At 45.6% G+C, this 27,511-nt stretch overlaps 1 protein-coding gene across 1 annotated transcript; it reads right to left on the bottom strand.

Annotated features, from left to right (window-relative positions):
- Window positions 1–2,199: 2,199 nt before the first annotated feature.
- RHOU (ras homolog family member U) lies at window positions 2,200–10,718 on the bottom strand. The gene is made up of 3 exons (XM_046027412.1): window positions 9,914–10,718; window positions 8,094–8,152; window positions 2,200–4,498 (listed from the first exon to the last, which is right to left on the bottom strand). Exons 1-3 carry the CDS (start codon window positions 10,173–10,175, stop codon window positions 4,043–4,045), a joined length of 777 nt encoding a protein of 258 aa, XP_045883368.1. The 5' UTR covers window positions 10,176–10,718; the 3' UTR covers window positions 2,200–4,042.
- Window positions 10,719–27,511: the final 16,793 nt, after the last annotated feature.

Here is a 27,511-nt window from a genome sequence, read left to right as displayed (position 1 = left end):
CGACCTCCTCCCCTCCTCTAGGTCATCTCCTGCTCCTCTCCCTGCACTACTTTAGTCCTGTCCACACTGGCCTCCAGGACGTAACAGACACTTGCTCTGCCTCAGGGCCTTTGCACCTGCTGTTTCCCCTTCAGAAAACTTTCCTCCCAGATACTAGTCATTCTCTCGCCTCCTTCAGGTCTTGCAAATGTCTCCATGAAGCATTCCCTGACCCCTTCTAAAGGGACTGGGGCTCTGTCAATGTATCCCGGGAAGGCAAGCAGGGGGTGGTTGAAGAGAAACTTCCGGGTCCTCTGAGCTGGAATTAGGCTGCCAGTGGAGGCCAGTGGTGGCGAGCTGGGTATCAGCACCAGTAATTTTAGCTGTTCTCTGCACAGCAAAGTGGTTGAGTGCTTGGTGGATACGAAGAGTCAAGGCCTGGCCACAGAGGCACCATGGGGAAGGAGGGCAACAGGCCCATCCTTCCCTAGATGAACAGGAGCCCTTCACCCTTGAGGCTTAAGGGTGGAAGCAGGATGACATCTGACCTCCCAGAATGGTTCTGTCATCAGGGCCCCGTTTCCTGGGGTAAGGGCCACATCCTGGTGGTGTGACGAGAAGGCTAACCGCAAGTTCACATACACCACATGGGCACTCCATAGCCCTCAGCGATGGGGACGTCTGAGCCTTGCTGGCCTTGCCGATTAAGCTGGCGAGGCTCATGGCCTAATCCCTTCCATGGCCTTTAGAGATCTTGGACACTGACCCCACATGTGCCCATGGATTCTCATTCAGGATTCAAATAGCCTGGAGAGAAAAGCAGTACTTTCACACATAAGGAAACTGAGGCTCAGATCTGGTGACCTACCCATCATCACACTCTAAGTGCTTCTCTGGGCCCCGATGTTTGGCTCCAAGAACAGTATTCCTGCCAGGGACACCCGTGCGATCCACTACAGACCCAGAGTCAGAGAGGGCTCATGTCAGACTGTGATCCCCAAATTCTCAAAACCCCGTATTCAGTAAGCGTTTAACATTGGTCAGGGATGTTTCCCCAAACGCCTCTGGGCACCACCATGACGCTTCTCAACCAGGCTGCTTTTAACGTGGTTAAGCTTTTATTCACTCCCACTGACATTCTTTGGTAGAAAAAGCAAGTGCAGTTATATCCGTAGGTCAGAATTTATTTCATACCACCTCACTGATAGCATTTTCAAGGGCAACATTCTACTCAACATCATTTACACTTGAAAACAGAGACATACAACTTGGTAAGGCACCAGGTTATGACAGCCTGGGGAGAAGACCTTGCCTTCGTTTTGGCTCATGTCATACCTGGATGGCTTCTCCTGAAGTCTGTCAAGCACAGAGAGTAATATTGCAAGAGGCTCATTCCCACATACATGGTAAAAAGTGATACAACAGGTTGGGAGTCTCTTGGATTTTTCAATTATGACTGGCCTACACTGTAGGAGGTGAGCTAGAGCGGCATTTCCTAAAGCACCACTCATAAAATTGTCTGCAAAACCAAGATGCAAGTTTAACAGTGTTTGCGCCTTGAAGTGAGTCAACTTCATGTTTCACTCAAGCACATACTTCTAAGAACTTTTCTGCCCAATCACACAAAGAAAGAAGAATGGAGGAAAGCCTCAAGTACAACCAATCGTACCTTTACTAGTCTATAAAATGCAGCAACATGCTAAAAGTGGCTGTGTTTAAAGGTCAACCCTCTAGATTTTTCGCGCCAATGGTACGGGGTTGTATCAAATTGGGTTAAAAATAAACCACGTAAGTAAATCTTAACACAGGCATGTTCCCCCGCCAGCTTTCCTGCAGTGGCCCACCCGTAGGGGACCAAGAGCAGCCCCCTATGCTGCCGCGTGCATGAAATGTCTTTCAAGTCTTGTGTTCTGTCTTAAAAATTAATTTGCATGACCTTCGCTTCACAACAAAAGTACTATTTAAAATTACTCACCCAGTAGCTCTCCCGTCACTCCCACCTCTGCACCCAGAGCAGGCGGAGCCCAGAAACAGGTGAGCTGGGCAGCCCGGCTTAGAATCTGTTTGGAGCATTTTGGCAAATGACGTCATCTTATTCACTCAGGCTAGAACTAGACGCTTCCGGAAACTAGGACGGCTAGCCGAAGAAAAATAAATTGTGACCAATCCAAGAGTTTTAGTTTTTCAACAAAGAAAAATAAATTGTGACCAATCCAAGTGTTTTAGTTTTTCAACAAACAAATTAACAAAGTTAATTTTATTTACTAACAGAAATCAAAGAAGCCCCGAACCCAATCTTTTACTTCTTCTATAGGAAAACACAAATTCGCTTTTTTAAATATAAAACGGACAACACAAGACCCACAGAAAGGTAAGACCTCCTCTACCCACCGGCTCTACAGAAGTTCCCCTCGCTGCCGAACTGCTTTTGGTAACTCTGCTTCACCCAGCGCGACCAGACGTTCTAAGTCACGGGTTAGGCTACCGTTTGGCATCTCAGAATCACAGCCGTCACAAAGTAAAGAAAAACCTACTCTTCTCATAGGGGACTTTTTTTCTCCGAAAGATGAAGCCCTAGAAACTGGCACCTTGAAGAACACAAATGTTTCACAAATCTATGGTTTCCCGGCTGTCCCCCAGCAAGGACACAGCCAAGAGGGGGAGCTGTGGTCCCCCGCTCCCAGGGGGGCCCTTTCCTAGCCCTGGTCTCTGCTGCCAGGTCCTTCAAAGGCATCTGTGGCTTTAACTGGTGGTTTTAACAGGTTTTAAGAGACATTCAGGTTTAAAACGGGTTTTAAGAGATGTTCGTGTTTTAAGATGGTCTCAAAACTTTGTCAAGGTATACTTAAAATCATATCTGAGAGGGATACAATCAGAAAGAGATTTGTTCAAAAAAGTAAGAAAAAGAGGAAGCTGAGCTTCCTTCACATCTGTTTTTGTGGCTGGGTTTTTTCTCATTAACTGTTTAAAAGTCTGAATCAGCAGCAAATACAGCCATATGCACGTGTGTGTGTGTGCGCGCGTGCACGTCTGTGTACATTTCAGCTGACTTAAGGGGAAAAAAGTACACCTTGTCTCCTACGAACGCTTGCTGCAGGCCTTTCAAGCGCGTCCACATCCCTGCAGGTTGGCTAAGTTAAACAGTATGGAAGTTTTAAGACAATTCCAAGAGGTGTTCCCTGGTGCTCGAACCACCAGGGTTCAGGCAGTTTGGTGCACAGACACGAACAAGCAAATACCACATTCTGATCTTAACACGAGTCACTCCCCACAGGAAACATAAGAGCTTCTAATACTTGCTTTACTCCACAAGGCATGTTGGCTATGTTTGTACGATGTCAACACGACTGGTCTAAGAATGAAAAATCCCAACGAACAACTTCTTTTTCCCGCTGTACCCAGTGCCAGAGTCCAGTAGCACGTTCTCTGCTGGTTGACATTCAGTCGGAAGCAACCAGTATTTGCCTATAACAAAAGTGACTGGTTGGAGGTCTTGGAGGCAGAGGTTGCTCTTTTTTTTTCCCCTCAGATTTTAGTTCCTTAAAAAAGTTTTTTAAAAGTGTGTGGAGTCTCAGAGCTAAGAGTGATTCTCACCATAGCTGGCTGGGGGTCATAACGCACTCGCAGGAAGGAGCCCTTGGTCAAGGGACGAGGGTTAACCACACCATTTTCTTCTTGGGTTCTTCGGTCCATTGTAACATAGCAAAAAAAGATTTCCCTCTTGACACCCGGACTTGAGGCGTCTTTTTCAAATTAGATATAAATTAATGCAGAGGTCTATAGCTCTACGTTTCCAGAGTTACGAAAAATGCTCCACTGACTTCAAAATCATTTTGCATAAGTAATGATTAGCTCGTCCCTAAGCTCAAACACACAAGAATATCAAAGGCAAGAGAGAAGACATAAATCGAGAGCTCCAGCTATGATGCACACGTGCACACACACACACACGCGCGCGCGCGTGCGCGTTGTCTCTACGGCTCCTACATGATGACAGGGGTCCTTCAGCTAATATAGCTTCTACCGCGGACACCGTCTAAGTCCGCCCGGCGCCCGGCCGGCATCATACAAAACAGCAGTACTTTTTCCACCAAGACTTGGAGAGGTTTTTCATTTTGTCTGGAGTCCTGCTTTTGGACTTCTTTGGCTGCTGCTGAGTGTCCGAGTACTGGATGCCCGCGACGATGGCGGCGTCAAAGACCTCCTTGAGGTTTTTCTGAGTCAAGGCTGAACACTCGATATAAGAGGCGGCTTTGATTTCCTCGGCACACAGCTTGGCCGCCTCTTCGGGCACCGGCTTCTCTTTGCATTTGTCCAGCTCGATGAGGACCTTGACATCTTCTCGGAGATCCGACTGAGTCCCCACGAGGATGATGGGGGCTTTGGGACAGTGGCATCGAATCTCTGGCACCCACTTCTCGCTGACATTCTGGAAGGAGGAGGGGCTCACCACGCTGAAGCACAGAAGAAAGATGTCCGTGTTGGTGTAGCAGAGAGGCCTGAGTTTGTCGAACTCATCCTGCAACCAATCAGAGCAGCCAAGAGTTACCTCTTCAATCGAGTCTCATCGGCAAAGAGACCGCTTTACTGTTTTTTCTCGAAAGGGTCTGGCAGGTCCAGTTATGGAGGGACGGCAAGCAATGCTGCTGCTTACCTGTGCAGGGCTCCTGCACCGCCAGCCCCCAAACCTGCCCCAGGCGTTCAACGTTTGCACCAGCGCTCATGGCCTCTGGCAACTTACCACAGAAAAAGCACTGACAGTAGGTGAATTATGAAAATCAAATTTCCTTTTTCCAGCCTTCAGCTTAGAGTAACCCAGATTTACTCTTCCAACTCTGGTATCTAGGTACTCTTCTAAAATCGAGGCAGCAGCCACAAGGATCCCCAAGTCTCCAGTCTGACCCCAGAGGTTCCCAGACTAACCCAGCTCTCTCTTGAAGAATCCAGCCCTGCCTGTCCTGTCTGACCTCACGGCAGCCCTGTCCCATCTACACCACACACACTCAGGGCAGGCACAGGCCACGGAGTGATGTCAATCAGACACAAGGACAGACCCAGAATTGGAGCTCACAGCCTCTGACGGGCTTCTCCTTGGCAGTGTGGAGAGCCTATGCCTCTCAACGTCACCTACGACAATATGACTTACAACGTCACACTGGCTGACACACTCTCATTCTTGCTCGATATACCTCTTTGTTTTTGCTTGATCTCTTGTTCTCCCTCCTTTCTTCTTTTGCGAACTTCCTTTCCCTTCTTTTTTCCCTGCAAATACCAGGGGCCTCCATGCAGCATGCTTTGGGCAGATGAAGGACCCAAGAGAGGGCATACCCACCCACTCTGGGTATAGAGAACTGGATGGAATAACGACAGGTCATCATAACAACGAAGCATCATTTTGCTAAATACCTGCCAAGGTCATCCACTCAACAGAGATGCAAGCTGGCCTTTGGGCACCGTGCAGGGCCTGGGGAGTTGGCCGCGGACAGACAAACCTGGCCTCAGCCCCTGTAGGGATGTGTGTCTCCAAATCAGCATTCACAGTCGCCTGCCATGACCCAATCACTGAACTGAAAGCTTTCACTCAACTCTCTCATAGGAAAATATTTACATCATCTCATCCCTATTTAAAATTTCTACCAGGGATTGGTGGGGGACGGGCTGGCTCAGGCAGAAGACATACTACGCTTGATCTCAAGGTTGTGAGTTCAAGCCCCACATTGGGTGCAAATATTACTTTAAAAAAAAGTTAAAAAATAAAACTTTTAGGGGTACTTGGGTGGCTCAATGGGTTAAAGCCTCTGCCTTTGGCTCAGGTCATGATCCCAGGGTCCTGGGATCAAGCCCCACATCGGCTCTCTGCTCAGCAGGGCGCCTGCTGCTCTGCCTACTTGTGATCTCTGTCAAATAAATAAATAAAATCTTAAAAAAATAAATAAATAAAACTTTGGAAAAGTAAAATAAAATTTCTACCTGTGGGTGCCAGCCTCACACAGGTGTCCTACGACAGATATCTTCCTAGTGGCATGAAAAAGCGGAACATCATCCAGGTTTTCAGAACGCCGTTGGCATACTCTGTTCGTTTACCAATTCCTAGTTACGTGCAGAGGATTCTGCGTCTGTGGCCGTTCTGCAGGTATAAAGGAAACCTGGCTCTGTTTTACTTGAAGGCACTTTTCTTCCTTTGAGGGTCCATACTTCTGCTGTAGGGTAACAACCGACTAACAGCACTAAAGTCCACCAGCTCAAAGGCTCAGGAATGAATCTGGTGTTTTGTCTCTGCCACTTGTCAGACTTCCATGCACGATGGTTAAAAAGAACAACTTGGCTTTCTTAGTGCCAACTTTGTGCTGAAAGAATCAACACAGAAACTCCACCAGATCGATGATGGCCCAGCAAAGAAGATCTTGTTATAGAACATTGCCTCTGTTCTCCGAGGCCTCCGAGAAGCACAAAACTGAGCCCTGCGGAAGGTCAACTCCCTCAGGCGGCAGCAGCTCACTGTTGGAAGCCAGTCACCCTTGGCCGTGCCCAGCGAGCTAGGGTTACATTACCAATAAAAAGAAAGGCAAGCTCAGGGGCCAGGCCTTGTGACGGGGCTTTGGAAATCAGGCTGCCCCTCCTTGTATTAGCAGGAACACCTACATTTATCGACGTGCGACTATGACCTCACTTCCAAGATCAGAAAGTCGGATGCACAGTAGGAAAAAGATTCTTACTTTATACAAAGCAGTTAAGTTTTCATGACAAATACCAAAAGGGCATTCGGAAAGATTCAATATTAGAAGGGCGGTGTCCTTTCGAGTTCTCCCTCCCACAGGCAGGAAGATACACAGTGTGTTTGCTTTTCTCAGCTGCCACTGAAGGGGCAGTAGAGATGCCGGGACAGAGGGGACAGGACACGCAAGGCCACCAATCACCGCCAAACCAGCGCTGAGACGGGCACCAAAGCTGCCCAGTCTTGTGGCACCTTGAGTTCCGAGAAATAAACCAGTGAATCTGCTACCCCAGGGTAGGCAAGCCGTTTGGATGAGGTGCTTGGGAATCCTGGGAAGCCGGCTTCTTACACACAGATGGCCACGTGACAACGCCTCAGAAAGTGAGGTGGGCTTCATGCGCCTACAGACGGCCCCTCCACATTTGTTTAACTCTCATGGGGACAGGAAAGACTCCATGTTGACCAACTGTCACTCTGACAAACTCAAGACACGGCACCCTGGGTTCTCACAGAGAACAAGGAAACCTCAGCGACACAACTGGCCGATGAGGAGTCTCTGGAGCTCGTCAGGGCACAGCCCAGTACCCATCCCTCCCTGGGTGGGTCATCCAAGTGCCTGACCCTTGAGACAAGATTTGGAGAGACTGCGTCCAGGTTCATTCATTCCCCCGGCTCAGGGAGCTTCAACCACTCTATTTCTGCTTCAAAGGAAGGGGGTGGCCCTAGTAATTCCAACCACGGCTTAGGGAGGGAAATAGTCACCCAGTGACATCAACTCCATCTCTCTTGCGGTGGCGGGTGGGGGCGGGGGCCTGGATGGTGCAGTTGGCTGAGTGTCTGGCTCTTGGTTCCAACTCAGGGTCATGATCTCAGGGTTCTGGGATTGACCCCCATGTCCGGCTCCACGCTCAGTGTGTGGTCTGCTTAAGATTCTCTCTCCCTCTCCCTCTGCCTCCCCCACCGTGCTCTCTCTTTTTCTCTCTCTCTAAATCAATAAAATCTTAAAAAAAAAAAAACCTCCATCTTTTTCTTGAGTAAATTTAATAGTTTTCTTGTTGACCTCTAATAAAATGATCCTATCACCAGCTTACTTTGAGAAATGATCACAAAGCATCATTGATACTCTTTAATAAAAACAAGGCAGTAACTAAGATCAGAAACTCCTGTAAGAACTCCTGTTCTTGACCTTGTTGTTCCCCCAGTCCTGACCATGCAAAGCTGCACCAAACGCTGCTTTAGGAGCTCAGCGCTCTCTCCCCCTGCCCACCACCCTCTGAGAAGGGCAGGGCTGGGGCCACTTCGTGAGGCTTTAGAACAACCCAGTTATGGAGGGAAGTTATTCTGGGGCTTCTCAAAGGCCAGTTTCCTTCCCAGCACCGAGCTATGATGAGCCACTAACCTGTCCAGCCGTGTCACAGAGCTGGAGTCTCACAGGCCGCCCGTCCACAGACACCACAGCTGAAAAACAAGACAAAAACAAGGATCGGGGGGTGTCTTTTAACCCCTTTCAGGAAAATAATGGTTTCAGCTGCAACTACCCTTCAGCTATTCTGGGTCGCCTAATGAATTAAAGACTTGCCTAAAACAAGGAGACCCCCATGGAGGCATTTTTGTGCAGGACTAGCAATTCACCGCCTGGCTAGGGCTGAAGCTGCAAATCCCTGAGCCGTTTCAGGGCACCCCAGAAAGGCCTGCCCTTTTTGCCCAGGACTAGCAATTCACCGCCTGGCTAGGGCTGAAGCTGCAAATCCCTGAGCCGTTTCAGGGCACCCCAGAAAGGCCTGCCCTTTTTGCCCAGCCCCAGAAGATTTATTTTCCTATCACACTTGTTTCAAAAAGCCTAAAAACAACTCTGGGGGGTGTAAATAGGAACCAATCTCGCCGTTTTAACTCAGTGGAAAAACCTCACAAATAGTTCTGTTTTCCCTTGGGAAATGTTCCAAGACTTCACGGTTTATCATAAAATTGTAGCTTGTTTTGAGAACATGAGCAAACACAGGCTGCCTGCATTGTCCTGTTTATAGAAGAGGGCACTGCTTATCTCACGGTGTCAGCTCAAAGGGAGGATTAACACAGAAAAGAAAAGAAAGCCTGCCCACCTTTCCACTGGGATGGGGTACGGGGCAGAGGCCTGCATCTGGGCACAGCCCGGAGGTTTCTAGTTGAATTAAGCACTCAGGCGGGTCTCAGCACAACTTTCTAAGTGGCTTTTAATATTTACACTAGTCAGCTGGGAGGGAAAAAACAAAACTGCGTGGAAACCCATTAGTGTAGCAGTTTCATGAAGGGTACCTTAGACACAGTGGAAGAAAGCAAACCCTTGCCATGGGACTTTCGAGGTTAAGAAGCTTTTTTTTTTTTTTTTTTTTTGGTTCTTCAAGAGCAAGAGAGAGAGCTTCACATTAGCCTCTGTGAATTTTAACTTCAGGAAATTTCAAAAAGACCTGAAAAATCCTTTATCTTTGTTTCCACCAAACCATAAAACAACAGCACACCATACATAAGAGCTGTAAATAGCTCAGAGAGACTCGGAAAGATACTAAGAATCAGAAACAGAGCCAACGGGGGCCATGGACCTGGGAGCAGTGGGAGCAGGGGAGGGGGACCCAGAAGAAATCGCGTTGACTCTCCAGCTGGAATCCAAACCTGAGCCCTGGGCGCTGTTCTCACTAAATCAACTATTTCCTGCCGTCTCTGTGGCTCTTCAAAGCGGAGACGCCCCTTGTGAGGGAAGCCACCAAAAGGAAAAGCACTGGCTCTCGCGGCCTCAGGTAATGGCACCTGCGGGGCACCTTCCCACTGAAACTCGGCAGCGGCGCCAGCCACGACGACCTGACGCAACTTTTCTACGCAGCCCACTGACCAGGCCACCTGAACTCCTCGGGATTGTTACTAAATTGCCGTCTCGTTTCTTTCCCCACAGGCTCTGTCTCCCGTCCCCCGCCCCACCCCGCCGGGCTCCGGACCCGGGATTCCCGTGGCCCCGCGCTCCCTCGGGTGGCCCCGCGCGCGCCCCGTCCCCGAGGCTCGGGAAAGGTCCTGCGCTCCGCGCCGGGTCCGCGTCCCACAGCCGGAGCCCGGCCGGCCCCGCAGCCTCCTCGGGGACCCGCGACCCCTGCGCCGCGCTCCCTCCCCCTGGCACCCCGGCCCTCGGCACCGCGCCGGCCGACTGTGCGGCCACGCGCCCCCGCGCCAGGAGCGCCACCCGGCCCGGCTCACCCGAGAAGTTGTCGAAGGCGGTGGGGATGTACTCGGTGGGGTAGCCGTTGGTGGTGTAGCTCACCACCAGGCTGGTCTTGCCCACCGCGCCGTCGCCGACAAGCACGCACTTGACGCCGCGCCCCTCGGCACCGCCCGCGCGCCCCCGGCCCCCCGGCGCCCCGGGCCCGCGCCCCCCGCGCGCCCCGCGCTCCCGGCGCGGCGGAACGGGCGGCGCCTCGCAGCGGCCGGGGAAAGCGGGGTCCCCCTGCTGCGGGGGCATCGGGGCGCGCGCTCGGGCGTGCAGGCGCGGGCGAGCAGGGCCCGGCCCCACGGCCCCTCCGTCCCGGAGCCCTCCGGGAGGGAAGAGCTGTCACCGGGCGCTGTGGCCGCGGGCCCGGCCCCCGAGAGCCGCGCTTCCAGGCCGCACGCCCCCAGACAAAGGCGGCCGGGGAGGGTCGCGGCTCCGGGCTCGGGCGGCGCCACCGGGCTCTGCTCCGCGCGGTCGGAGGACTGCGGGCCGACCGCCGCGAAGCTTGAGCGCTCCGTCTCCTCCCGGCTTCCCGGCGACACGACGCGTGGGGGGCGGGCGGGGAGGGGAAAGAGGCGGGGCCGGCCGTCCGCCCCGTCCCCGCGCCGAGGCCACAGCGCCCCCAGCCTGCGCGCTGGGCCCCTGCACCCCCGGGCAGGAGGCGGTGCTACGCGGGGCTGGAGCGGAGCGCGGACGGCGGCTGCGGGGCGGTCGCAGGGGCCGCGAACGCCAGCTCCCGGGCAGGACCCCGAACACCGGTTCTGGGGCGCGGCGCCTGGAGGAGCGGGGTGGCGGAGGGCGGCATCCCCACCCCCACCCCGGCGCCGCGACCGACTCCACCGCCAGTTCCGCCTTGTTGCCCCCACGCGGGGCAGGAAGCCCGAGCTTCCTCCTGCTCCGCTCGCTCCCCGTCTCCCCTCCTCGGTCGCAGCCTGTGCTCCGGGACCTCTTGCTGACCACAGCGCTCCACCCAAGGGGAAACGAAGTGTCTTGGGGACGTGTCTGCGGGAGACTGAATTTAAAGTCTACCTACAGCCCATCGTGTGATTTTTCTGCTAAAATAGTTTATCCTGCTATCATCTGGGAGCACAATGATGTCAGGTCGTGTTAATGTACGTTTGGTATGCCATGAGCCCCAAATTCATTTACAGAACAAATTTCTCCTTTTTCTTAAATGTAATTTGGTGACATTAATATTAATGGGGCGGGGGGGGGATTCCATTTACCTCTGACTTCTTCCTCTCTGCCTTCCTCCTACATTTAGCGAACAGTCCATTCAGAAGGCAGTGAAGCCTCTCTAGGTCTAGTTGGTATTCTCGGGGTTCACAGTGTGGTTTGAGAAGCAGCACATACTACTAACATGAATACTAATGCTACAACAACAATTGTTGTAAGCACTCTGCCTGAACTAATTCCTCGAATCTTAACATTACCTATACCTATTTTGCAGATGAGAAAATCTCAGGCACGAACATATTGAAAAAGTGCTCAGGGTTCACCAGCTCATAAAGTGGCAGTAGCAAGATGCAAACCCAAGTAGTCTAGCTCCAGAGACTGAGCTCTTTTTATTTTTTCCTTTTCTTTCTTCTTCCAGTTTTTAATTTAAATTCCAGTTAGTTAACATAGAGTGAAAAAAAAAAGAGACACACACTTACAGTGTAATATTAGTTTCAGGTGTAGAATTTAGTGGTCAGAGACTAAGCTCTTAACTGATTTCCTGAAAGCAAAACTAATCTGGTGTGATAAGCTCAGACTTGGAAGTATGACCACGTGGAAATGGGGAAGTCAATTTATCAAGAGGCTAGGTACATGAACTCAGGGCCCCTCACTTGCAGAGAGCCCCTTCCAAGGCCCTAGGGGCCCTGGCAATGTGAATTGTAAATTTTACAAAATAACATTTTTTAAATATTTTTCATTTGTTTATTTGAGAGAGCAAGAGCATGAGCAGAAGGGAAGAAGAGAGGGAGAGGAAGAAGCAGACTCCACACTGAGAAGGGATCCCAAATCCGGGCTCGATCCCAGGACCCTGAGATAATGACCCTTAACTGACTGAGCCACACGGGTGCCCCAAAATAACATATTTTAACACTACCAGTTAAGTCCACTGTCTCAACTCTAACTCCCCATTATACTGAGCAGCTTTGAAGTGGCTGTGAACTTTTTAATCAAGGAAAGTGAAGTTGGAGACACATTTTGTTTGTGATTAATGAACACAGAGCCAGGTGAGGAAGAGAAGCACCAAGGGAGCAAAATTTAAGGAGGCCAACCTTGCATTTGCATGACCCTAAGAATGAGTGTCCCTTTATGTTTTAGCCCTCAGGCACCTGGCTAGCTCTGACCCCATGGGATCTATTTATGTGGTTTGATAGTTCATATGTGTAGTGTTATTCCTAGCCATCCAGGTGTACAAAGGGCTACCAATGACACACCTACACCGTCTGTCGGGTTGGTGTCCACCTGAACTGTCCTCCCTTCCCCAGCACTGGAAGCGTTCCAGCAGCAAAGGAGTAACAACAGATTTTGAGATGCACAGAGCTAGAAGCTAGTCTGTGGCAATTTTTCACATCATAAAACGCCGTCTTGGGAGAGTGTTTGAATCTCTCCACCACACCTCGTCAAAATGGGAGTTCCCTCCCATCAGGAATGTGCTCTAAATGCAGCACAGATGATTACAAATGCATCATACCTTTCTGGAGGAAATCACATTAAATGGAATAGATAGGATTTCCTATGTCTGTGAGGACAAAAACCTGTACCGGGATCGCAAACAGCAAGTTCACCTGCAACGTGTAGTACATTCCCATTCCTCTCGTGGAAGATGTATCACCGAATTACAAAATTGAAGAGGTGTTCAGAGGGTATGCTGCTGTGGGGGACGGATGGGAGGGGAATGGGATTCTGTTCAAGAGGCACAAAGTTTCAGTTACACAAGATAAGTTCTGGAGATCTCCTGTACAACTATGTAACTATAGTTAACAACATTGTATCATATACTTGAAATTTGCTAAGAGGGTAGAGCTTCAATTTCTCACCACACATACCACACCAAGGTAACCCTGTGAGATGATGAATGATGTTAATTGCCTTGATGGGGTGAATATTTCACAATATATCTATGTATCAAATTATCAGGTTGTATACCTTAGATACACACAATTTTTCATTGTCAACTCTAGCTCAGTAAAATTGGAGGAAAATGATATGCACCTAAAAATTGTTGGAAAACAGTGTGGGGAGGTGGGTCAGACAGTTTATTAAAATGTTTTTTTGTGGATTTTTCTTGAAGTTTATGGTATATGTTGACCTTTTAAGATTTATAGCTTGTGATGCATTTCTTTTTCAAATAAATATTTATTTTTATACCTAATTTTCTAATAGGTTATTTTTTCTAGAAAGAAGGCCCTCAAATTTAGTAAGATTTAGGCTATACAAAATTTTGCTCTACCCCTACATCTGGCCATGTTAGTTTTTGTATCCTATAGCCCTTTAAAAAAAAAAAAAAAAGGTTTCATTCAATTTATTTAAACTGAAAAAAATTCACCCATTTCTCCCAACCCACCCCACCCCCATCTCTTGCAACCACCAATCTGTTCTCTGTATCTGTGAACTTGTTTGTTTTTTGTTTGGGTTTGTTTGTTTAGATTCCACATCTAAGTGAAATCACACAATATTTGTCTTTCACTGTCTGACTTGTGTCACTTAGCAAAATGCCCTCTAAGTCCACCCATGTTGTCACAAATGACAAGATTCCATTCTTTCTGAGGGCTGAGTAATATTTCATTGTGTGTATGTATATCTGACACATTTTATTTATCCATTCACCCATCAAGGGACACCTAATTTGCTTCCATGTCTCAATTATTATAAATAATGCCACAATGAATATGGAGACACAGTTATCTTTTTGCACTAATGTTTTCATTTTCTTTGGATAAACACTCACCAGTACGATTGCTGGATATATGGCAGTTCTATAATTTTTTGAGGGAACTCTGTATTGATTCCATAATGGCTGTGCCAAGGCAGCTCCTTCCAAGTGGTGACTCAAGGATCGAATGTGCTTGCATCTTACAACTTTGCCACCGGGGACACGTGGTTTCCAGGAAAGACAATAAGGAGGGTCATGGGCCAACTATTGAGTGCTTTGTCTTGGATTCAACTCCCAGAGCTTACAGCTCTCCGTGTGTACCATGCATTTCTGGGCATGCATCCGTGCATGCAACAGCCATTTTGTAAGAGCTCAAAACTGGAAACAATCTAGTGTTAAAACAGTAAAATGGATGAGTTAATTTTGGAATGTGTGTTACACTATTCAGTCAAGAAAATGAATGAACTACAGATAAATACAACACTAACGAACCTCACTAACATAACGAGGAGTGAAAGAAGCCAGATAGAAAAAAAGCATAAACTACCCGATTTGATGTATAAAAGGTTAAAAGTGAGAAAAACTAAACAGTATTAGATGTCAGGGTAATTGAGGATAATTGCTACATTTGGGAAGGAGAAAGGCCATAGGGGCTTCTGATGTTCTGGTATGTTCTAAGTGGTGGTTACACAGGTGTTCACTTTACCCTAATTAATTATTATACCATTTATTTTCTTTTATTCCCTTTAATGTATTTCATTATTTTTCAAAATTATAATGATTGAAAATATTCAAACTTGGGACGCCTGGGGTGGCTCAGATGGTTAAGCACCTGCCTTCGGCTCAGGTCATGATCTCTGAGTCCTGGAATTGAGTCCCACATCGGACTCCCTGCTCTGAGCCCTGCTCTGCAGGGAGTCTGCTTCTCCCTCTCCCTCTGCCTCTCCCCCTGCTTATGCTCTCTCTCTCTCTGTATCTTTCTCAGGTCAATAAATAAAATCTTAAATATATATATATATATATTCACACTACAAATTGTATTAAATAAGACTGACAGTTATTTGCATTTTCAAGAACTGTTTGCTTTAGCCTGGCACAGTGCTTCTACATATCATAGACAAACTCTTATAGTAAAATTTCATTGTGGTTTGATGGGTCGAAACCCTATTTATACAAAACTTTTCCACATATCATGAAGTACTACTGTACATTATTTACATCCCTCATAGTTATTTTTTAATGTTTTATTTATTTGACAGGAAGAAATCACTACTAGGCAGAGAGGCAGGCAGAGAGGGAGGCAGAGAGGGAGGCAGAGAGGGAGGAGGAAGCAGGCTCCCCGCGGAGCAGAGAGACGCGAGGCTCGATCCCAGGACCCCAGGATCATGACCTGAGCCGAAGGCAGAGGCTTTAACCCACTGAGCCACTCAGGCACCCCCCTCATAGTTATTTTTAATAAAGGCATCATCTTCTACCAGTGCTGTTTGTGGGTGTTTTAGTATTTTTAACAAACTGAACTGGTCCAGCAGGATTGTTGTGAAAGAGGTGAATGGCATTTTATAGGCACAGGTTCCTGGAGGAAAATGAGAGCACCAGGAAGGGCCCTTGGAGGGATGACAGGCACCTTGGCACAGAGAGCTCCCTAGAGAAGAAAGGCTGGACTAGCCACCCGTGTCATAAACAGACGCCGCGCAGGGCGGGCTGAGATATGCCACAGGCACCTTTCCCCCTACTTGGTCTTGGTTTCTCTTCCTCTTTAAAACCCCCAGTTCTGGGTCTTCCCAGCTGTTGCAACTCTGCCATTGATGAGCGACACCAATTCCCTCAGACCTAGGGCAACATTCTGGGTTTGCCCTCCCAGCTGTTCTGACCCTTTAGGTAGAAAAAGCCCCCTTCCCAGACGTTTGCAGCAACTGATACACTTCCAACTCTCCTCCCCAAACACACATCACAGAGCCTCCCCAGGTCAAACATTTTCCAGCTGTCCAAATCCTTAGAGATGATAAGAACTCTTTAGAAACTCCTCTTAGCTATTGCAAAACCTTAACCTCCCCTAATTTTTCAGCCACCCGGAAGATAAGAACTGACCATGTCACCATTTCCCGACAAGTGTAATCACCCAAGCCGGCAATTCTGAAATAGAAAAGACTGTCCTATTGTGAATTTAAAACTACTTTTTATCTATTCATTAAATTAATGCCATAAACATTGATTGAGGCCCTTTGTTAACTTAAGGACTTGATCAAATATTTTGATCAAGTGTTGTAATATATGATATTATAATATGTATTATATAATATGTATTTGTGTATATTATATTAAATATTATACATCTTTAATATATGGTATTTATATTATATACTGTATAATATATATATATAAAATATATATATAAAATTATATATTATGTTTATTGTAATATATGATCAAATATTTTGTTTTAAAATTTTTTCTGTAATTTAAAGTTTCATTAATTCAGATGGCTTTCTAATCAGTCAAAATTGGAAAGTTTTAAGTCACATTAAAAATATTTTAGGGACCTGGCGATTCACAGACCTGTACCCCAGGGGATAAAAATACAATATATGTTTATAAAAAAAATTTAAAATAAAAAAAATGTTTTAGGGGTTGGGGTACCTGGGTGGCTCAGTGGATTAAAGCCCCTGCCTTCGGCTCAGGTCATGATCCCGGGGTCCTGGGATGGAGCCCCGCACCAGGCTCTCTGCTCAGTGGGGAGCCTGCTTCCCTTCCTCTATCTCTGCCTGCCTCTCTGCCTACTTGTGATCTCTGTCACAAATAATTTGACCTCCATCAAATAAATAAATAAAATTTAAAAAAATATTGGAGGGGCATCTGGGTGGCTCAGTCAGTTAAACTTAGGACTTTGGCTCAGGCCATGATCTCAGGGTCCTGGAATGGAGCCCGTCAATGGGCTCTGTGCTCAATGAGGGATCTACTTGTCCCTCTGACCCTCCCCTCCTGTTCGTGCTCCCCCTTCTCAAATAAATACATTTTTTAGAAAAATGTATTTTATAGAGTTATCCCTGTCTGGAGAGCCCTTTCCACTGTCTTTACCTAATTAAATCATAAGGTTCTTTGTAGGTACAGCTCGAGGTGTCACCATAATTCTGGCCTCTATGCTCACCACCTTGGGAAGAGCCTTCCTTGCTATTCTCATCCCTCACAGACAGCTCGTAACTCCCACAGGCTCTGCAGACATGAAGGGCAAAGAGAGGTGCACAGTTTCACTGGGAAGGATTCCAGAGCTGACTCCCAGAGCTCTGCACCTCCCCAGCATGGCAGTGAACCAGATTTGGGAAGAACTAGGTGAGAAATGCTTCTGGGCTCTTCCTTCCTAGGAATACAGACTGGGCCCAGTTTTTGTTGGGAATCTCCTTTCTATAGAATTTGAACTCTGCCCTTAGGGACTTGAGAATGCACAGTGAATTCCTATCACATATCCTAAGGGAGTGCCTTCAAAGTCATCAATCTGAAATAACCCAGAAGATGGATATGAGCAGCAGGAAGGATTTGATTGTTAAAAATATTAGTTTTCTTTTCCCTTAATCCTTATAATGGTAGTCTTGAGAGTTTAAAAGCAACTAAAATCAAATCAAGTCAAATCAAATAAAATCAAATGTAGAGAAAGACTATCAAAGAAGAAGAGACTCAAAAACAACCAACCAAAAATGGGTAACTTTGCTTTGTTCCGGGAAAGGAAATGAAGCCAATCAATTTGATTTGGTGGAATTTGGTCCCTATCTGTTGAATGCTTCTGTGTATCAAGAGGTATATTTAATGTCTAAAAGAATGGAGATCAACATAGTGAAAGAAGAGCCTCCAAATCATACATATTTGTATATATATAAAAATAAAATAAATGAAATAAAAACTTTACTTTATCTTCAGAGGGAACTTCAAAAACAACACCCACTAGATTTAGATGAATTCAAAGGGAAATTTCTCAAGCCACCATGGGTGTACCCTTTCTTCCCAGGCAGTGGGACTTTTCCTGTCTAAGAGAAACTGCCTAGGAGGAATTGCATTAATTCACTCATGTAGCAAGTACTTATTAAGCACCCACTGCATGCAGTGGCTTGTAGTGGTTGAGGATATGTCAATCAGCACAAGAGACACAAACCACTCCTTCACAGAGCTGCAACCAAAATAGGTGAATTGTGGATCATGTCAGAGGATGAGAAGGACCGCAGAGGTGGAAAAGCAGGGAAAGGGAACGGTACGGGAGTGTTTTAATCAGATAGTCAGAGAATGCCTCACACGGGTTATAACTGAGCAGACTTTGAAGGATGGATGTCACTAAGTGTTTGGGTGTCTGGGGAAGGAACATTCTATCGTGTAAGTCATAGTGAGCCAGTTTGAGTCATCATGGAATGGGGAAGGAGAATTCTAGGCAAAGGAACAACAAGAGCAAAACCCCTGCTAGCAGGGACTCTGTCAGCAAGTCAGAGAAGCAGCACGGAGCCTCATGTGCCTAGGAAAATGTTAGCGATCATCTTCCATGACCAGGTCATAGAAGAAACGAAAAAAGGGAAACACACATGGGCCATCGTAGATGTGGTGTCAGGTATGCATGAGCCTGGGAGCTGCTGGAACTGAGATGGGTTGTAGCCTCATCTGACTTAAGCTCCCAGGACCCCTGGGGCTACAGATGAAAAGCAACTGTCAAGGGCAAGGGGAGCAGGGAGACCAATTAGAAGATGAAGGACTTGACCAGAAGTGCAGAGGTGGTGGAGGGAAGGTTTTGGCCATGCCTTGAACATAGGGCCAGCATGCTCTTCCTGATGCATTGGGTCTTGGGTTGAAGGGGGTACACAAGGAGGCAAGACAATTTCAAGGATCATAGCCTGACAAACTGAAGTTGTCATTAACTAAGATAAGGAGACCCCATGTGGCTGGTTCAAGGAGAAAGATTAGGAATTTGATTTGTACCTATGAGGTTGAGTTGCCTATGAGATGTCGGAGAGCAAATATTGAGTAGACCGTTGAATATGTAAGGCTGGAGTTCAGAGAGAAGTGCTGTCTAGAGATGTTAGAGAGTTTCACCAGCACATGGATGGAGGATAAGAGAGCATTAGGTCATCAAAGAAGAGGAGAGGACCTAGGGCTGAGCTCTGGGAATCCAACGTTAAAAAAAAAAAAAAAAAAGATGCATTTTAAAAGGTATAAGTATTAAGTAAGACCAAATACCAGAAGCTGGGAAGGGAGAAATGGAAAAGTAAATGCTAAGGGCACCACCTGCATGAGTAAGAGCTTATCTGCGTGGGTGCCTACCATCTCCTTGCCTGGGAAATCATTTGGCCCCTTTTGAATTTGAAACACTCCTTGTCTCCTTTATTTATAAGGTGGCCCATAATAAACGCAATATGGCACTGTGGCTACCTACCCTATTTACAATCTGATTGCTTCATTGATCTCTGGTTCTGGGTTGAATGTCAGGGAAGGAAGGGATTACCAACGTTGAGACAAAGTCTGGGCCAATCGTGGGGGAGTGTCCTCAGCACACAGCCTGGAACCAAACAGTCTGCTTTTCTTTGTCCAGCACACCCGCGGGATCAGCACATTGATCTGGTTGTTTCAGTAAACAGACCTGCCCAGAGTTCATTCTGCTGATAAAATCCATGTGCGTTCCAAGCTCACTAAAGGCACGCGATAGGGAGTTTGGGGCTCCACTTTGACTAAAAATGAAACTCCAGTCAACATGTTCGTTTATCTTAGGAACAAAAATGTTCTCTTGGATCCTCTGAAATGTGTGAAGCTTTCATAGTCATGTTTTGGAAAACAAGGTAACAAATTCACATAGTCCATAGTGGGAGTCGGAAACCATGGAGGCATTCGTGACTTGCTCTGCAAAGGACTGTGGAAAGCATTTGGGTGGCAGGGGATGGAGGGATGTAAAGTTACTTCATTAGTGGGGAGCAATAGTTACTATTTATTATTTCCCCAGAGCATGTTCTGTTGGGGGTGGGGTGCAGGAGATGGCTTTCTGGTCACATGAATCCACGTTTGAGCCCAACAGTGTCATGCACCTGTGCACATCATTTTACTTCTCCAACTTTGAGTCCCCTGATTTGTAAAGTGTGTGGCTTATTCTGCTGGAGTTGCTGTAACACACTACCACAGACTGGGTGACTTCAACAACAGGAGTATATTTTCTCACAGATCTGGAGGCTGGAAGTCCAAGATCAAGATGTCAACAGAGTTATTCCTTCAGAGACTTCTCCACTCCCCTCTGGCTGTTTCTTCCTGTCTTCACATGGTCTTCCCTTTGCACCCGCCCTTGTCCCCCTCTCCTCTTCTTGTAAGGACAGTAACTGTATTGGATTAGGGAGAGCCCTAATGACCTCATTTCCTCTAGTTACCTCTTTAAAGACCTCATCTTCAAATACTGTCACATTCTGAGGTACACGGGGTTAGGGCTTCAGCATATGAATTTGGGAGACACAATCCAGTCCGTAACAATGCGGACAATCTACCTGTAGACAGTGTTATATTCTGTTGTGAGTATATATTATGTATACATAACAACATGTATTATCTTATTGAGAATTATGTCTGATAATGAAAGCTCTGTCTTTTAACTTTTTTTGTGTACACAAATTCTTTTTTTGCTTAAGTACCCACAATCTATTAGGAAGTCTCACAATCACAATGTGACAGCAGAATAGATGTTTATACAAAAGCACACTTAAGTCTAACTTTTGTAAGGTATGGGAATATTTTAATGTAATTTTCTTTAGGGTTACTTCAGGTGTCCTTTGGAACAATAAGACTCTTCTCAAAAGACACAATAACTGGGGCGCCTGGATAGCTCAGTCAGTTAAACATCTGACTCTTGGTTTTGGCTTAGGTCGTGATCTCGGCGGCATGAGATGAGGCCCATATCAAGCTCCATGCCAGGCATGGAGCCTGCTTAAGATTGTCTCTCCCTTTCTCCTTCTGCCCCTAATACCTACCCCTGCCCTCTTGCGCGCTCTCTCTCTCTCTCAAAACAAAACAAAGCAAAGCAGAAACTAATAGCCAAAGTTTCTTGGTGAGGCATTAGAGGAGAGAGTGCTATCATTTTAAGAAAAATTAAGATAAATCATTTTTTGGAGATGTGATCCAAAGGGCATAAACAGATTGGTCAACCTGAAAAATTTAGTTGCAGTTTTACCGTTTGTTAACTGTGTGACTTTCATCCCCAGCAAATTTTAGCTCCCTTCTCTTTGACTAGTGTGGTAACTTGCTCCAGAGGCATGGTATTGTGATAATGATTTTTGGGAAACATATAATTTTATGAATTAAAAATTTAACAATTTTGTTTTTTCTCGAGCGAATCAAGGCACAAAGTGATCAATAAACACTGGGTGGATAGATGAGTAAAATAATACAAGACATATGAAGATTTTTGAGTCTTACTTGACCTAAACTCTAGCCAAATACTGACGTCACACATGAGGCCAGCAGGAGACCTCACTCCTCCCCCTGCGACTCTCCCTGATCCCCTGATGCTATTGAAGGCTATATTTCGGGGTGTCTGGGTGGCTCCGTTGGAAGAACATGCAACTCTTGATCTCGGGGTTGTGAGTTTGAGCCCCACTTTTGGTGCAGAAATTATATACGTATGTACCTACATACATACATCAAGTTATATTTCGTTTTAAAACCACACTGCCTTTGTTCTCTTGGCCACCTAGCTGAAGCTGGTTTAGGTTGGCCTTGCTACCAGGTCCAGTGTAATGCTTGCTCCCTCTCAAAACCTGCTTCCCCATCTAGTAAAAGACTCGATCCCTCTCACATTAAGCTTCTAAGGTCTTCTGCAGTATGGTCATTCCTAGGGCATGTCCCAGGAAGAGATGTTCACATCCCACTATGACCATTCTAATCTTCCCCAAGTATACTTTGGTCTCTAGGTTTCTGGTTAAGAAAGGCAGTTTTCTAGGGGCTCCTGGGTGGCTCATTTGGTTAAGCGGCTGCCTTCAGCTCAGGTCAGGATCCCAGAGTCCTGGGATTGAGCCCCACATTGGGCTCCCTGCTTGACGGAAGCCTGCTTCTCCTTCTTCCTCTGCCTGGTATTCTGCCTGCTGCTCTGCTTACTTGTGTTCTCTCTCCAACTCTCAAATAAATAAATAAAATCTTAATTTAAAAAAAGGCAGTTTTCTAATATCTCCCAAATATTCTACATCTGAGATTTAAGACCCCTTTGCATATTCTGCCCTTCCCTCCACTCCTAATGTTCCCTAAGGCCATCTCATACTTGTCCCAACCCATTTCTTCATCCAGTTGATAAGGCATTTCTTACTTTCAATGAAGTGCAGCTTGTTCTACACTCTCCTAAGCTGGGACCTGGCATAACTTCTTGTGGTAGTTGGTCCCCAGTGATGTCACGCTCTGTGTAGTCCTTTCCCACACTAAGTAGGGATGATTCATAGTCATGTTATTCATAGGATATTGCAGAAATGAAGGAGTGTGAATTCTAACTCTGTCTTACAAAACTGGCTACCATGTCATGACAGAACCAAGCAGACATACAGAGAGGGCCACATGACAAAGAACGGTGGCCTCTTGCCAACAACCATGTGAGTGCGCCATCTTGAAATCAAGGAAACCTTCTGAAGCCTGCAGCCTCAGCCAATACCTCAACCGCAATCTCACAAGCAAGAAGCATCCAACTAAGCTGCTCCCGAATTCCTGTCTTTAAACTAGGAGATAATAAATGTTTTAAGCTAGAGGCGCCTGTATGGCTCAGTGGGTTGGAGCCTCTGCCTTTGGCTCAGGTCATGATCCCGGAGTCCTGGGATCGAGCCCCGCATTGGGCTCTCTGCTTGGCGGGGAGCCTGCTTCCTCCTCTCTCTGCCTGCCTCTCTGCCTAGTTGTGATTTCTCTCTGTCAAATAAATAAAATATTTAAAAATAAATAAATAAACAAATGTTTTAAGTTATGTTCTGGGTTAATTTGTTAGCTGGCAATAGATAACTAGTAAACCTCTTAAACTGCTTCAGATCTTAACCATCTGTCCTTGAAACTTATTTGCATCACCCTGACATTTCCTCATGTCTAGAAGCAAACTCTTGACTGTTTCTGTTTCAAAGTTCTCTTTCCTCTTAGCTCATTTCTTAGAAACCCATGAATGCATAAACTTCTTTGTAGAGGGTGAAGGAGCCCAAGCTTATCTTTTCCTCTCACTGTCCCAGGTTCATGTGTCAATTTTTATGTAAGTGACCTCAAGAAAATGGTCTTTGGGAATCCCATTTTTTGAATACCAAATCACCTTTACTATAGTATCCAGTCAGTATTTTACATATGGAATAAGAACAAACAATTTCACAAAGGAAGTCTATCCAGGTGAAATGATCTATAGGTAAAATGATCTACAGGGGGGCGCCTGGGTGGCTCAGTGGGTTAAGCCTCTGCCTTCGACTTGGGTCGTGATCTCAGGGTCCTGGGATCGAGCCCCAACTTGGGCTCTCTGCCCAGCGGGAAGCCTGCTTCCCCCTCTCTGCCTGCCTCTCTGCCTGCTTGTGATCTCTCTCTCTCTCAGTCAAATAAATAAAATCTTCTTTAAAAAAAGAATAGATCTATAGGTATGTCCTATGTTCAGACATGACACTATCTTATTAATCAAATGTGCTAGTGAGGGGCTTGAAATGATCCTGATCCTTCACTTGTCTCTTCTTCTAAACCAGAATAAATTTTTTCAATAGCTCGCTGGATTCAAGGGTGCTGTGTTGGGTCCCAGAACACAAAATGGACTGCACTGACGAGAGACTAGGACACTTCTCTCATTAATGCAGACGACTGGCCAGCAAGCAAATATCATTTCTGATAAGATCATTTCACTAAAGATGATCTCAACTTTCTCCTATACCAAGATGCCAGAAGGCATGTGTCCAGCATCATTCTGTAACAGTAGCTCACCTTGGCAAAGGTTTTTCACAATAATGGATCAGGGCGGTAAGTGATAAAGATACCCTTCTCCCCACTCTACCTGGCCCCCTCCCTGCTGGAACTAAATATCTCCTCAGGGGGTGCATGGTTCAGAGGTGGCAGATATGCTCCCTAACCTCTAGGGATCTGCACTGGAGTGATGCTAAATACCACAGGGGTCCAGAGGCAGAAAGAGGTTATTTCAGTTCTGAGGAAGCTACTGCTTATACAGACTGAGTTCTGAGGCCCTCTGCCTCTGTCCTTGTGAAGTGCTCTGTGCTTTCCGGCAAATAGGTGACTGACCCACAACGTTATTACAAGAACAAAGAACAAGGGGAGTGATTCCAGGCATCCTTTCAAGGTAGGTATATCAAAAGGGTCCTTTTAGATGGTTTTAAAGATCTGAAATGTTTTGTTCTTCTAAAATCCTCCTAGGGAAAGACAATGCTTTTGTTTCGGTGTCATGAAAAGCCTAACCCTTCACTCCGGTTCCTTCCATCTCTGGTGCAGACTCCAGTAGCACGTCCTCAGCACGGGACCCCTAACGGGCCACAGCCCAGCCGCGTGCAGATGCCTGCTTTCAAGCTTTCTGATCCCAAGATATGAAAATAAAAAGTAACTTACTTGGGGCACCTGGGTGGCTCAGTGGGTTAAAGCCTCTGCCTTCGGCTCAGGTAGTGATCCCAGGGTCCTTGGATCAAGCCCTGCATCGGGCGCTCTGCTCAGTGGGGAGCCTGCTTCCTCCTCTCTCTCTGCCTGCCTCTCTGCCTACTTGTGATCTCTGTCTGTCAAATAAATAAATAAAATCTTTAAAAAAAAAAAAGTTAAAAACCTGGAATGTGTGCCTGAATAGGATATGAAGCCCTCCCTATCTTTCATGATATTCCCTCACAATGGATTTCAGACAACACCTGTGTGAAAAAAAAAATTTACAGTTGAACTGAAAAAAAAGTTTTTACGTGTATAATAATAACTAATTTCCACTACTCTGGAGTATAAAATATAAAAATAAATATAGATGGATCTGTAGACTCATTTAATACATTCTTATTCCCTGCCCGCAGTATGATAGCTGCTGTATTAAGTGCTGGAGGGTTCAACAGTGAACAAAACCAACATGGTCCTTTCATTCGTGAATAAATATGGACAATAAACAGCCAGACAGGGGCACCTGGGTGGCTCAGTGGGTTAAAACCTCTGCCATCAGCTCATGGTCTCGGGGTCCTGGGATCGAGCCCCACATCTGGCTCCCTGCTCAGCAGGGAGCCTGCTTCCCCCTCTCTCTGCCTGCCTCTCTGCCTACTTATGATCTCTGTCAAGTAAATAAATAAAAATCTTTAAAAAAAAAAAAAACAGCCAGACAATATTACACTACAAATGTTGAATATCGTTAAACATGTGTTAAGAGTATTAAATGTTAGGAAAGAAAGATATCTGGTGACAGTTCCTGGCTTTCTTATTTACAACAGCTTCCCCAATACGTGACCTCATGGCTGGCACAGAGTAGGGGCTTACTGTGCATACAGTAATTGACTTGATGGCTTTGTATATTCTTCATGAGGAATTTATAATAGAGAGAAAACTTAAACTGTGGAGGGTCAGGGAAATGTATGACATATAAATACTAATGAGAAAGGTAAAGCTAGAATTACCCACATGAAGTGGGTGGGGTACAGAAAAGCATTGCAGGAAGAAAGTTACATGGGCTTTAAGAAAGTCTACACAGTTTTTTTAAGGTTTTACTGTCATTCCAGTTACCATACAGTGCAATCTTAGTTTCATTTGTGTAATATAATGATTCAACACTTTCAAACAGTACCTTGTCCTCAACACATAAGTGCGCTCCTTAGTCCTCATCACCTATTTTTTTAAGATTTTATTCATTTATTTGACAGAGAGAGAGAGGGAGAGAGGGGACACAAGCATGGGGAGCAGGAGAGGGAGAGGCAGGCTTCCTGCCAGCAGGGAGACTGATGTGGGGCTTGATCCCAGGATCCTGGATCATGACCTCAGCTGAAGGCAGACTCTTAACAACTGAGCCTCCCAAGCGCCCTCCTAGTCACCTGTTTAAACCACTCTCTCACCCACCTCCCCTCTGGTACCCATCCATTTGTTCTCTGTAATCAAAGTCTGTTTTATGGCTTACCCTTCTCTCTCTTTTTCATCCCTTCGCTCATTAGTATTTTTTTAAATCCCACATATGAGTGAAATCATATGATATTTGCCTTTCTCTGACTGGTATGTTTCTCTTAACATCATAATCTCTAGCCACATCTAGGTTGTTGCAAATGGCAAGGCTGCATACATTTTTATTTTTGTACTTGTATTATATGATAATATTCTATTTTATATATATAATACACTGTACATGTGTATGTGTGTATATACATATATGTATTTCATATATATACGAGAAAAGGTAGAAGGGGTACATATGTAAATACATATACAACACTTCTACCTTTTTTCTTTTTTCCCTGACATCTATGGTTAGAGTTCAGCTAAAAGTCACAAATCACAATGAAGCTATTTCTATTACGAATATCTACAAAACAAATAGTGCAACAAAAACCTGATACTTACAAAGCAATAATTACAAGAGATGCAATAAGTCACAGATAAAATCACACTAATAATGGAAGACTTTAATATACCACTCAGAACAAGACAAATTCAGTGAATCAAAAATAAATGAAGGGTGTGCCTGGGTGGCTCAGATTTAAGCCTCTGCCTTCGGCTCAGGTCATGATCTCAGGATCCTGGGATCGAGCCCCATGTTGGGCTCTCTGCTCAGCAGGGAACCTGCTTCCCCACCCCCCACCTCTACCTGCCTCTCTGCCTCCTTCTGGTCTCTTTCTCTGTCAATTAAATAAATAAAATCTTTTAAAAAATAAATGAATATATAAGAGTTAAATAACATAATCAATAAGGTATAACTTATGGCTATATATTAAACTTTTCATCATGATAATGGAAAAGACAACTCCTTCTCAAGGTATAAGCATCATTCACAGAGTGAATCATATATCAAGTCACAAAGAAAATACTAGCAAGCTCCATAAAGTAGAAATATTACATGCTAAGTGAGATAAGTCAGACAGAGAAAGACAAGTACTATATGTTATCACTTATATGTGGAATCTAAAAAATAAAATCTAATCTGTAAAATAGAGAAAGTAAACAATAGCAATAACAAAAACGGTAAAAAAAAAGAGAGAGAGAGAGAGAGAGGGACAGTTAAATGGTGGTTACGGGGGCTGTGGAATGGGGGATAAGATGGATAGTGTTTAAGGGTGCAACCTTGTGATAAAGATAAAATGTACAGTTTAATGAATGCACATAATAATATTGTACTATGATTATATAATGTGATAAATATTACTACAATAGCAATCATACTACAACACGTAAATGTACCAAAATAACACATTGTATACCTTAAATTTATAGAGTTACATGTCAAATTTATTCAATTAAACAAAATAACAAAAAAAATGAATCAGTTGTAGAATACAAGGGTTGTTTTGAATATTATTATGTATAAGTCCAGTTTTCAGAAGACTTAAAACCCTTAAATAATGAGGAAGAATGGATCATTAACCCAGTGTATCCAATCAGAAGGGCTTAGTTACAGATGAGTCTGGGAATCATAAGTGGGTTATCGAGTGTCTCAGCAGTAATCATAAAAATGAAAGGACTCATGAAGCTGGTAAATGCACACACACGACGAAGGTATCAACCAATGTCCAGGGCATAATGAAAAATCTAAGACATTCAGATATTTGAAGACTAA

Source organism: Meles meles, chromosome 13, assembly GCF_922984935.1.
Source record: "Meles meles chromosome 13, mMelMel3.1 paternal haplotype, whole genome shotgun sequence".
Classification (NCBI taxonomy): domain Eukaryota; kingdom Metazoa; phylum Chordata; class Mammalia; order Carnivora; family Mustelidae; genus Meles; species Meles meles.
This window is presented reverse-complemented; position numbering and strand designations above follow the sequence as displayed.